Source organism: Suricata suricatta, chromosome 4, assembly GCF_006229205.1.
Source record: "Suricata suricatta isolate VVHF042 chromosome 4, meerkat_22Aug2017_6uvM2_HiC, whole genome shotgun sequence".
Taxonomy (NCBI): domain Eukaryota; kingdom Metazoa; phylum Chordata; class Mammalia; order Carnivora; family Herpestidae; genus Suricata; species Suricata suricatta.
In genome coordinates, this window is record NC_043703.1 from 129,358,806 (window position 1) to 129,372,295 (window position 13,490).

At 46.4% G+C, this 13,490-nt stretch overlaps 1 protein-coding gene across 2 annotated transcripts in view; it reads right to left on the reverse strand.

Annotated features, from left to right (window-relative positions):
* MERTK (MER proto-oncogene, tyrosine kinase) overlaps window positions 1-13,490 on the reverse strand; it is a 102,948-nt gene that overhangs the window by 2,755 nt on the left and 86,703 nt on the right. For both annotated transcript variants that reach the window (XR_003907949.1, XM_029937816.1), the window contains exons 16-18: window positions 9,537-9,646; window positions 7,938-8,097; window positions 6,868-7,004 (exon numbers count right to left, since the gene is read on the reverse strand). Coding sequence is in view for 1 of the 2 variants with exons in the window: in XM_029937816.1 (XP_029793676.1) it covers window positions 6,868-7,004; window positions 7,938-8,097; window positions 9,537-9,646 (407 nt within the window). In the remaining variant the exon portion in view is untranslated. The remainder of the gene's footprint in view (window positions 1-6,867; window positions 7,005-7,937; window positions 8,098-9,536; window positions 9,647-13,490) is intronic.

Sequence of the window (13,490 nt, forward strand, 5' to 3'; positions counted from 1 at the left end):
AGGTTTTATGGGAACACAGCTACCTTGATTCATTCACATATTTACAACTCTGCTACAGAGGCAGAGTTGAGTAGTTGCTACAGAAACCATTCAGCCTGCAAAACAGCAAGTATTTTGTTATCTGGCACTTCACAGAAATAATGTGCTGACCCCAGTTCCATACCTACCATCAAATTGGGTTTGTAACCAGGACTGATTTGAAAGGGCCCTGGGGCAAGGGCTAAAGAGGCCAGGGGGTAGGGGGAGGGGAAGGTGAGGAAGGATGTGTATCTCTACATTAAATCTTCTCAACAGCCATGTCATTGTTGCTTTGCAATAAACATGAGAGTGGACTCAGGGATGTTACGGATGCCATGGCTGTGGGCAGCAGGGGCGGTAAGGGGACCAGCCTCCAGCTGGACAACGCCGATCCCCAGGTGCTCATGACCCCTCTGCTATGCTTGGTACAGACGAATCACTGTGGCTTGTCCATTTCCAGTGTCTCATATAACTAAGAACTAACAGTGGAGAGACATTCACATGCACCAACAAAACACAGAGATGACTGACTGAGGAACCACTGCCCAGAGGTGAAGAGGGAGGTATGCCACCATTTCATTTTGATCCTTTCCTGTTTTGAGAAATTCACATGCACGTCATTAGATAAGAAAACAGCCCAAATTTAAATCATCTGACACAGGTAGTTGATGCGATCTTGTGAATATAAATATGTAATTCCCAGGGTACCTGGGTGGCTCAGTCGGTTAAGCATCCGACTTTAGCACAGGTCATGATTTCACGGTTTGCGAGTTGAAGCCCCGTGCCAGGCTCTATGCTGACAGCGCAGAGCTGGAAAATGCTTCAGATTCTGTATCTCCCTCTCTCTTGAGAATAAATAAACATTGGGGTACCTGGATGGCTCAGTCTAAGTGGCCAACTTCAGCTCAGGTCATGATCTGTTGGCTCAAAGATTCAGCCCTGCATCAGGCTCTGTGCTGACAGCTCGGAGCCTAGAGTCTGCTTCAGTTCTGTGTCTCCCTCTCTTTGCCCCTCCCCTGTTTATGGTCAGACTCACTCACTCTCCCTCTCTCTCTCAAAAATAAATAAACATTAAAAATTAAAAATAAAATAAGCATTAAAAAAACTTTTAAAATGCAAGTCCCATGTTTACATTGAACACGTAATGTAGATGCTTTGCCTAATTCTACTGGACGTGTTCCTTTCCAGACAGGTGCACATCTCATTTACATAGGTGAAGAACATCATCTTTCATTTGTTTACTTTTTCAGCCTCCATCAGGAGCCGGCTATGAAAATAGGACAGTGAGGCCACAGCAGGGGCACATTCCTCTGATAATCCTGGTCCTCACTTGGGTCCTCAGGCTTAGGAGGGCTTTATCCTCTCCCTGTTTTACCTTCAATAGACTGTCACTTAGACTAGACAAACAGTTTTTGTTTCCACTTTTGAGGTTTTTATGGTATAAATCAATTTGTACAACTTCCTTTTTCCCCCCACAAAGCCTTGATTGTTGACACTCTGAGATGAGCTTTCAAGAATTCTGTCTGCGGAGACACGCTCTCCTTTCCATTACTTCACCAAGGCGCTGTGTTATTTATTTATTAAAATATTTTTTAAATGGTTTTTTTTTTTGAGAGACAGAGAGAGACAGCATGAGCAGGGGAGGGTCAGAGAGAGAGATATAGAATCTGAAGCAGGCTCCAGATTCTGAGCTAGTTGTCAGCACAGAGCCCGATGCGGGGCTCAAACCCATGAACCGTGAGATCATGACCTGAGCCAAAGCCGGACTCTTAACTGACTGAGCCACCCAGGCACCCCAGCACTGTGTTATTGAATTTATTTTCAGTTACTCCAGGTCTTAGGAGAAAACATTTCCATAACTTGCCATTTTTTTCATGTAGCAAAGTAACAATATCATTTTGAAACTTATTATTTTACTTTGAGTACTTCAACCTAAAATTAGGACTATGGCTTTTACAGACATGGATGGGAGCCTGTACATGGCCTGAGCTGCTCCCCGAGAGGGGAATGCCGTATTAGTGGACCACAGAGAGGAGCAAGAGAGCCTTTGCCTGGGGAGTAACGGGGAGCTGTGATGTTTAGTCATTTCGATTTTGTGGATAGGAAGAAAAAAATAGGTTTGGTAGCTGCCTCTGTCAATGGTCACTTCTGTGTCTCGGTTGAGATTTTATAAAAGAGATGACTCCTATTGGGTTGCCAGGGGCTCAGGTAGAGAAGAAGGGGGAGTTGTTTCTTGGGTACACATTTTCAGTTTCATCAGATGAGAAGAGTCTGAGAGATGGATACAACGTGAATGCACTGAACACTTCTGAACTGCACACTCACAAATGGTTACATTACATGAATTTTGCCACTATTTAAAAAAGGAGTTTAAGAAGATGCAATTATGCAAACTTATTAAGTTTATCAATGTTTGAATTCACTCATATGGGTCAAACACCCGCCTTATGCCCAGCTCTGAAGCTGGCCGAGCATAGCGTTTCCAGTCTGCTCAGGGAAATGATGCTCAGAAGGTGGGAGTCACCTAAGCAGCACGTGTCTGTACAGCACGGAGCCACGGTCTGATCCTAGCTCTGCCAGCCAGCCAACCCCCATCTGTCTCATCTCTCTCCTGCTCAGGGCCTTGGCTGCGTCAGGTGGAAGTGGAGGGACTGACTGATTGGGAAGTAAAGCAGGGTTTCTGAGAGGGAGAAGGTGGGTGTGAGCCAGGGTCCTTGGAGGACAAGAGCGGCAGGTATGAGTCAGGGCTGGCTCTTTACCTGTTGTCATTCCAGTCCCTGGGAGGTGGGGGTCGGGGTGATCAGGTGTGGAAAAAATGAGACGGTGCTGTGACAGTGTCAGGTAAGCCTCAGGCAGTGAGAGCCCCTGATGCTCGGTGACCACAGCTCAGGGCTGCTGACATGGATGACACCTCAGCAAGTGCCAGCTGTGTATAGGGCTAACGACCCTCTGATGTTGCTCGATCAACAGCAGCTCTGTGGAAGGGAAATGCATTCCCACTCACAGATGGGGCTACTGAGGCTTGGAGAGGAGAGGGACTCATTCAAGTCACGCTGTCAGTGGCAGCTTCAAGTCTGTCCAACCCCAGGACCCCTGTTCTTGTCCATGATGACCTGCTGCAGTAAAAATAACTGCAGACCTTTTGCTTCTTTCACTACTCTATGGCCATCTTGTGAAGTCCCTGTATGGATAGTAGCTTGCTCAACCAGCACAACCCTACCCCGCAGATACTAATATCCCCATTTTACAGACAAGGAAACTAAGAGAGTAATACTTGGCCCCAGGATGAGGGTGAAGCTGTGGCCCAACTCAAGGAGTGTCTAGCACCACTGACCATGTTCTTTACCATTCAGCCACCCTGCCTTCCATGGGTCCGAAGTTGGCCCTGTGGTCAATACGGAACCACAGATGTTTAGGGAGTTCCATGATCAGACTAATTTCAGAAGGATTGGTTGGTTGCTACCCAAAGCATGTGTTAGCAGCCTACGGGTAAGGAGAAACACGAGACAGGAGACAGAAGGGCCTGTGCTCTCCCACAGTAAACAATGACCCTCACCCACTCATCACTTATATACACTGGGGTGTCACTGGGCCACTGTGTCACATGTGTGATGAGGAAGTGGAAGTAGGTGGCCCCAGGCCTCAGCCAGTCTTGGCTTTCCATGGTTTGATGGAATGAGGGGTAGGAATGGAGGAGGGGGCTCTGAAGGATATCAGTAGGATAAAGAAAGAACAAAGTGGCTCCCAGGCGTCACACTGGAAGACGAGGGGAATCAGTGTAAGCGCCATGAACCATACTGGTCAGCTGGTAGGAGGTGTCCTGAGGGCTGCACCTGGGAGGCCAGGAGCTCAGCTAAGGAAATGTCCCACACCGGCGACAGGGGCATCACAGAGTGACCTCTTGGGCAATGGGGAGCAGGGCTTGGTCATTCACAGGTGGAGGTGACGCTGTAGGAAGAGGTGGTCCTCGCGGGGCAGGAGCAGAGGGCAGGGCACAAAGTGCACTCTGTTATTTACATTGTTATCTTTCTCAGAGTTGAGTTTAAAAAGACCAAGGGGGCAACACAGGAGTGAGCTCATCTCACCTAAGGCTAGACAGCAAATACGGAGAAGCTCAGAAGTAACCGTCTCATATTTAAAAGAAAATGCACAGATAATGTAAACACAGAGGCCTCTTCGGGAGACACTGTTCTCCAGCCTCCAGATGCAGGAGGGGACGTGGCAAGAAGGTTCACTGGAGACCCCACAAGCCCGCGGCGCAGGGACCACGGAGCCATCTGCTTTGCCCGACTTCCCTGACACACAGCATCTAAGACTCCTTCCCCTAAAAGCTCTTACTAAAGGGGCACCTGAGTGGCTCACTCAGTCGAGTGTCTGACTTCGGCTCAGGTCAAGATCTTGCAGTTCGTGAGTTCCAGCCCCCCACATCGGGCTCGCGGCTGTCAGCGCAGAGCCTGCTTTGGATGCTCTATCCCTCTCCCTCTGCCCCTCCCCTGCTCTCGCTCTCTCTCTCTCTCTCTCAAAATTAAATAAACATTTAAAAAAGTTTTTTTAAAGATTAAAAATCAAGTTGCCACAGAAAAGCGGCTCAGCATTCCCTGTTTGACTCTACATGTAACCTCTCAAAACCTCCATGTGACACAGCTTAGTCCTTGCTAAGTCCCCAGATAATCACTTCCAACTTCTTTGGAAGCACAAGTGAAGCTAAGAAAGACATGGCAACAAAACTCTTCATTCAATATTGTTTGGTTGAAACTGGTTCCCATTTCAGAAGCAAGCATTTCATTAACGTGCTCCCTTTAAACATGACCACGAAACCCCAAATCTAATTAGGATTTCATGATATTTCTAAAGGGCTTATGTTTTTTGTGTCTGTTCTTTTTTTAAATAGATTCTTTTTTTTAATGTGTTTTATTTATTTTTGAGAGACAGAGAGAGACACAGCGAGCAGGGGAGAGTCAAAGAGAGAGGGAGATACAGAATCTGAAACAGGCTCTAGGCTCTAAGCTAGTTGTCAGCATAGAGCCCCATGCAGGGCTCGAACCCACGAACCGTGAGATCATGACCTGAGCTGAAGCCGGGCACAACTGACTGAGCCACCCAGGCGTCCCTTTTGTGTCTGTTCTTAATGTTATATGTTTACAACCACAATAACCACCACCACCACCAAGCAGGGTGAGGTTCTGATCCATAAAGTTTCCTTCTGTTGGATGGGATCTGGGAGGCCACATGCACACTGACCTGGGCCGTGTTACCCACATTGAGGAAGCAGGGCCAGAGTGTATGTGTGTGTGTGGTGGGGGGGGTGGGGGGATGTCCTGGGAGGTGTCTAACACATGCCCCCTCACATCAGTGCCCCTTTACGGGGTTCCATGACAGAACAGGGTGCAGGCCTATGGTCCTGAAACGTTCTTGCCAACCAGAGTGAAAATGCCCTCTCTAAGCCCACGACCCCTGTTATGTTGGGAAGAGACTCTGCATCAGGAAGGTTCAAATTACCAAGCTAGAGGCAGTGCCCTAAGAAATTATATTTACAAGGTCAGCAAGGCATCTGCAGGGCATCAATCTGTAATGATGCTCCTAATAATTGGTACCATTACGAGACACTCCACAGGCTGAGCATTCCACCCAACATCTTCTTTAACTTCTCTTCCCAATCCCTCTCTGAAGAGTATGTGACTCTACTTTTTTTTGTGGCTGATAATGAGGCACAGAGGGGTCAAGTCAGTTGTGATGGCCACACACGTGGCTGGTCGGGAGGCCGCGGCTTGTCTCTGACTCCAAGTCCTGGGCCTCTTCCCATTCTGCCCGTCCTGAAGAGAGAGGGCCTGTCGGGAGGGATGTGCACTGTGGTCCTGCACGTCAGAGCTGGGCCTCTCACACCTGACGGAGCAGGACAGTCTCCCAGGGCGGGTTTTACTTTATTTATTTATTTATTAAAAAAACTTTTGTTGGGGCGCCTGGGTGGCTCAGTCGGTTAAGCCTCCGGCTTGGGCTCAGGTCAGATCTCACGTTGGTGGGTTCGAGCCCCGCATCAGGCTCTGTGCTGACAGCTAGCTCAGAGCCTGGAGCCGGCTTCCGGTTCTGTGTCTCCTTCTCTCTCTGCCCCTCCCCCTCTCATGCTCTGTCTCTCTCTGTATCAAAAATAAATAAAAACAAAAACAAAAACAAAAACAAAAACAAAACAAAACAAAAAAAAAAACTTTTGTTAAGGATTCATTTTTGAGAGACAGAGCGTGAGTGGGGTGGGGATGCAGAGAGAGAGGGAGACAGAATCTGAAGCAGGCTCCAGGCTCTGAGCTGACAGCACAAAGCCCAAGGTGGGGCTCAAACCCACGAGCCGCGAGATCATGACCTGAGCTGAAGTCAGGCACTTCACCAACTGAGACACCCAGGCGCCCCATTTCCCAGGGCGGGTTTTGAAACATACATTTCTGGGCCTGCTCTGTACCAACAGAATCACAGTCTCCAGGCATGGCACTGAGGAATCTCTTTGCTAGACTCTCTCCCCAGCATTAGCTAGAGTATCTCCCCCGCAATTCTGAGGACCAGGCTGACGTCAGTGTCACTGGCTTAGATTTCCAGATTTCCCGACTGCAGATATGACGCTGGCTGGTCTGCTGGAAATGCTGCACAGAAGGAGAGCTGTGAGAGTCAGGTAATCACCCCAGTGCTTCATGCACTCCAGAGTCCGCCTATTAGTCTACAGGGCAGGTCTCCTAGAGGTGCTTATGGACCATCGGGGCACGTGGAGGCTCCCTGGAGAGGCACACGCACCTGCTCCCTGGGCTTCTCGGGCCGGGAGAGCGGCCGTGCAAAGGGCCCCGTGACACGGAGATGCTCACTTACAGTTCGGCCAGGCAGTCCTCCGGCGGCTTCAGCCTGTGGCCGTGGAGCAGGTACTCATACATTTCGTGGTTCTGGACCCCGGGGTACGGAGTCATTCCCCGTGTCGCTATCTCCCACATGGTCACGCCGAATGCCCACTGAGAACAGAGCAATGACAAGTCAGGGCGCGGGGCTTTTCAGAAAGGCTGAATGGACTTTTTCATTTAGAAAGGTCATTTCCTTAAAGCCCGACGGCGGTGCACAAAGCTGACAATTATGCCTGAGACACGCTGCTCTCCCGACACGGCCAGAACGAGGGAGTCAGAGAGCCACCCTTGCCCTGTTGTGTAAAAGCCGTTAAGCTGTTGTGACAAAGGCAGATACAGCCTTCTCTCTCTCTCACTCTCTCTCTCTGTGTAATGCTCTGCCTCACTGCTGTTGTCAGGTGTCCTCTTGTCCCAGTCTCTGGGGAAGGGTATACTTACACAGCACCTTTTATTTATTTATCTTTAAATTTTTTTTTAATATTTATTTATTTTTGAAAGAGAGTGAAAGAGCATGAGCAGGGGAGAGGCAGCGAGAGGGGGAGGCACAGAATCGGAAGCAGGCTCCAGGCTCTGAGCTGTCAGCACAGAGCCTGATGCGGGGCTTGACATCAAGAACCACGAGATCCTGCCCCGTGCAGTTGAGAGCTTAACCAAGTGATCCACCAGGTGCCCCCTACATAGCACTTTTATATAGCACCTTGGGTCCAAAGAGCAATTGGATGAACTCATTCAATTTAATATGAAGTACCATCGTGGTAAGCAATAAGTCACTATATTGTAGCAAGCACCCCCTCCAAAACAAAAAAAGATGGGAATAAATGAAACGCCTGTGCAAAGACAGATCTTCTCAAGGTCAAGCTACTTCACCAGAATTTAGTGTTCCACTTGAGTTAGAGCGTCTAGTGGTAAAAGGGAGGTGTGACCACGCTCCCAAGCCTCGGTTAATCAAAGAGTAAAATGTCTTGCAAAATCAGTGTAAGTCACTTCTTCCTGTGAGCCTTCATCTCTGCAATGTGGGGCTCCGCATCAAAACTCTGTACATACCACGTCACTTTTACTTGTGTAGACTCGGTCCGCAAGACTCTCTATGGCGATCCATTTCACAGGCATCTTGGCGATGCGGCCTTGGCGGTAGTAATCACCACTGTAAATCTTCTTAGAGAGGCCAAAGTCGGCGACACAGACAGTCATATCATCTCGTAACCTACAGAGAGCAAGTTCATGTTCTCAGCGACCTCTGATGCAAAGCCTAAATCACAGGTCTGCATCAGACACAGCTGAAAACACAGACCCTGTCAGCTTGTAAGGGTCCTGCTCTGGGACCAATGGCAGAGCAAGTAACAGGGGTCAGAGGGGTATGATTTTGCACCCCCGCAGTCTGTGTAGGGATCAGTGCACAGAGGGTGGAGCCACCTGCAGGGAACAGAGGGTGCACAGGAGGAGAGAGAGAGCAGCAGCCCAAACCCAGGGTCCCTGGGGGGACTCGTCGGGTGCACAGTGGCTGTCCTGTCTGGAGTCCAGCAGCACCTCCTGCTACTCTGAGAAAGTCGGGGAAGCACAAACTGTAAGAGGGAGACCCTGGATTTCCTGCTAAGGTAGCCAGGTGGTAGTTGAGGAATTAGCTGGATATTGGAAGGGATACAATGGCATGTAGAGCCCATTCTTGAAGCAGATGCTAACAAGAAGAAGGAGAAAAAGGAGAGAGACGAGTGGTCTGGAGGAGGGGGACTATCTTGCTCCTGTTTGCCTGGCACAGACTTTTAAAACTGACAAGTCCCACATCCTGGGAAATCTCTCAGTCTCAGGCAAAGTGGACAGCTGCTCCCCCGACCTGATAGGAACAACATGAAGGGAATATTAAGGGCAAAGAGAGCTTTTCATGATTTTTCTCTCCATGGCAGAAAAACTACTTAAATAAGAAACAAAATCAAGCTTCTTCTGGGTTTCCAAAAATGAGGTGCAGGTGGTAGGGGGTCAGTGGGAGGCTAGGTAAGGAGTGAGGGGGCAGGTCCTCTGGCCCCATCTGCAACCAAGAAAAACAAATAACAGCAATACATTTAAGGAACACTCTCTTTTTCAATAATAAAATCAAGAACTAGTTATTGTTTTTGAAGATTTAAAGCAGGCAATGGCCCTGCTAAAGCAGAATGAAGAGATGGAGGAGCTTGCGTTCCGAGTTTTTACAGAATCCCTGTCTGTCAACTGCAAAAGGAAAGCTTCGGCGCAGCTGCACAGTATCACGTACAAGGCAGCATCATGAAACCCGAGGGGCAAAACCTTTCTCATTTTCCTGACTGTCTCCATGATTAGCTGACTTCCATTTCACTCTGGGTCCAAAACTAGCCCATGGCAATGAGGAAGGATCACAAAGATCATCCGTAGCACACACTCCAAGCTGAGAGTGTGAAAATAAAAAAGGAGTCACAAGAGAAAGTTTTGGAAGTCAGCTAGGCTCTTGGAGGCAGAAGTTGTGAAAAGACCCAGTTTTATAGCGGTGACATAGAAATCCCATCTCCAGAGCCAGCCACGCCCTCCCCTCCTCCATATTGTCACAGCAACAGGCCACCCCCTATTCCCACCCTGCCACCCAAATATCTAACATGATGAGCTCTAACCCCTTCCACGTTGGGCCAGGACTCTTACATGCAATTTCGAGCAGCTAAATCTCGATGGAGAAAATTCCTGTTGCTCAGATACTCCATTCCCTGGGCAATGTCCACCATGAACTTCAGTAGTGTCTGCAGTGGAATGTGCTGGGGGTGGGGGAAGGGAGGAAAAACAAGAAGACAAAGTATTTTTTAAAAGGAAAACTTGGAGACTTATTTCCACCTGAGGGGGTGGGGGAAATAGTGTTTTTATTTCTTAAAAGTTGGGCCCTGAAGCAAGGAAACACACCTTTAATTTCCGCATCACGCTTTTCCCCAAATAAGGTTTTAAGGAGTGTCTGAATGGCTTAGTTGGTTAAGCATCCAACTTTGGCTCAGGTCATAATCTCACGGTTCGTGAGTTTGTGCCCTGCATGGGGCTCTCTCCGGTCAGCACAGCCCGCTCTGACTTTGGATCCTCAGTCCCCCTCTCTCTCTGCCCCTCCCAACTCGTGCTCTCTCTCAAAAATAGACCAACATTAAAAAGATCTTTAAAAAGGAATAACAATGACAACAAATTATAAAACTTCTTGGCAAATTTCACATTCTCCCTGTCTTTAAAAATATCGATGGTGAGGGGCACCCGGGTGGCTCGGCTGGTTAAGTGCCCAGCTCATGAGTTTGGTCGGCTCAGGTTATGATCTTATGGTCGTGGGACCACGTCCCAAGTCGGGCTCCATGCTGAGCATGAAGCCTGCTTTAGATTTTCTCTATCTCTCTCTTCCTCTGCCCCTCTTCCCTGCTCATGCTCTCTAAAATAAAATGAGAATAAATAATAAATAAAATACAAATATTGACAGTGAATAATATTCTTTTTGCAAGTTATGATACAAAATCCCTTGTGTCCCTTGGAAGGACAGTGGGGCAGAGCACCTGGCCAGGCAAAATGGGAAAAGAGGGGCGGTCTGCTTTCAGTGGGGTGGGACAAAAACCCACCTACCAGAAGCTGTTTCCAATTACACACCCATATGCTATCATCTTACTTTGAAATGTCTGGAAAGATACTTTTCTTTCAGACAGAAATTAGGATAGTCCTTGCCTCTTATCACAGGACCAAAGGAGCACAAGAAAGTATTTGGGGATTCTTTGTTTTGTTTCTCTAGAGCCGTCCTGTAAGTTTCAACAATCTATCCTGTAAAAATCAGACTGGATCGCTAAGTTAGAAAACCTGCCGCGATGGACCTCGCGATGAGGCTGATGACTGATGAGGACTTCTGTGCTGTCCTAGCAGTCAGGGCCCTGAAGAAAACCACCAGTTCCTGGCAGTCGTGAATGGGTCCATCCATGACATAGTCTCCCCAGGGCACTGGATTCGTCATGGTTTATTTTCTATGGAACATGAGTTTTCCAAAGTGGTATTCACGGTGCATGGGTGGTTCAGTGGTAGAATTCTCGCCTGCCAAAGTGGTATTCACGAAGACACTGAATTTTTAATGATTTATATTTCCCAGCTATGTGTTAATCACATTCTGTATATATAATAAAATGTTTTAATTTCCTTTATTTTTACATATTGGAGTTGTTAAAGAAATGTAAACACAAGAAATGTAAACAAGGGCACGTGGGTAGCTCAGTTGGTTAAGCGTCTGACTTTGGCTCAGGTCATGATGTCACTGTATGTGAGTTTGAGCCCCATGTCAGGCTCTGTGCAGATAGCTCTGTGGAGCCTGCTTCGGATTCTGTGTCTCCCTCTCTCTGCCCCTCCCCTGTTCACACTCTCTCTCTCAAAACAAACAAACAAACAAACAAAAAGTATAAACAAATTAGGCAGGAAAGTCTTATGCCTCTATTCTATACATTTGGGGCATGTGACTTTCTGGATGATAGCTTCCAGGAAAGGATCTGGGTGCTAAGGAACATAAAATCCTGCTGACACTGTAAAACAGCTGTAATGAATATTAGGTACTATTCATTTGTGTTATTTTTTTTCTAGAACATTTATGTTATTCTTATAGACTAAGACCAAAAGTAATTTGACAGATAACTATGTGGCAGAACGAACAAATGAGTTTAACAAGGTTACAGGATACACAACTAAGATACAAAAATTAATTGTATTTCTATACACTAGCAATGGTCAATCTGAAAATAAAATTAAGAAAACAATTTCATTGGGGTGCCTGGGTGGCTCAGTCAGTTAAGCATCTGACTCAATTTCAGCTCAGGTCATGATCTCATGGCTTGTGAGTTCAAGCCCTGCATCAGGCTCTACACTGACAGTGTAGAGCCTACTTGGGATTCTCTCTCCCTTTCTCTGTGCCCCCCCCAATACATAAATAAACATTTTAAAAAATCTTAATGTTTATTCATTTTTGAGAGAGAGAGAGAGAGAGAGAGAGAGAGAGACAGAGTGCGAGTGGGAAGAGGATCAGAGAGATAGGGAGACATAGAATCTGAAGCAGGCTCCAGGCTCCGAGCTGTCAGCACAGATCCTGATGTGGGGCTGGAACTCACAAACAGTGAGATCAGACCTGAGCTGAAGTTGGATGCTTAACCAACTGAGCCACTCAGGTGTCCCCTAAACATTTTTTTTAAAGAGTAATTAAGGGCACCTGAGTGGCTCAGTTGGTTAAGCATCCTACTTTGGCTCAGGTCTTGATCTCAAAAGTTTGTGGGTTCGAGCCCTGCATCGGGCACTGCTGACAGCTCAGAGCCTAGAGCGTGCTTCGGATCTGGTATCGCTCTCTCTCTCTCTCTGTCCCTACCCTGCTTGAGCTCTGTCTCTCTTTCAAAAATAAACATTAAAAAAATTAAAAATAAAATAAAAGAGTAATAATAAAAAGAAAACAAGTTCGTCTAAGAAGAATTAATAAAATACTTAGCAATACATTTAACAGAGGAAGTGCAAAACTTATACTTTGACAATTATAAGACGTTGAAAGAAATTAGAGTGGATCTAAATAAATGGAAAGATCCTGTGTTCATGGATCAGAAGACTTAATATTATAATGATAGTAATACTCCCTAAATTGATCTGCAGATTCAACATAAGCCCTATCAGAATCCCAGCTGACTTTGTTGTAGAAATTGACAAGCTGATCCTAAAATTCATACGAAAATTCAAGAGCTCAGAATATCCAGAACAAGCTTGAATAAGAAAACCAAACTTGTAAAACTCACATTTACTGATTTCAAAATTTACTATAAAGCAACCATAGTCAAGATAATGTGATACTAGCATAAGGATAGATATACAGAGCAATGAAACAGAATCAAGGGTCTAGAAATAAACACATGAATATATGGACAAATGACTTTCAACAGAGTGCCAAGATCATTCAGTGAAGTAAAGAGTGGTCTTTTCAACAAACGGAACTGGGACAAGTGTGTGGGATATGCAAGAAAGTGAAATCAGACCCCAACCTGAAATCACATACGAAACGAACTCGAAATGGATCAATGACCTAAATGTAAGAGCTCAAGAATAAAATTCATAGAATTTTTCATAAAAGTCAAAAAGTGGAAACAACCCAAGTGTCCATCATAGATCAAGAAGTAAACGAACCACAATACATCTGTAAGGAGAATTATTTGGTCTTACAAAGTAATGAAGTACTGATACAGGCTACAATGTGGATGAACCTTGAAGATATCAGGCTCAGTCAAAAAAGGCGGGTACAAAAGACCACAAATTTGGTTCCACTGAAAAGGAAATAGGTAACTAGAGAGAGAGAAAAAGGTTGCTTAGAGCTGGGAACCAGGCAGGTAGGGGAGACTGGGAAGTGATTGCTTAAGGGTATGGGACTTGTTAGATGATGAAAATGTTCTGCAGTTTATGGTAGGGCTGGCTGCAAAACCCTGTGAATGTACTGAACACTACTGTTTTTAAATGGGAGAACGGTACAGCATTAGACTTATATCTCAGTAAATTTGTTACAACAATTTTTTTTTTACTGTTTCAGAAAAGAAAGAGAAGGGGGAAGAGGGAAGAGAGACTTCTCTTTTTGTCTTC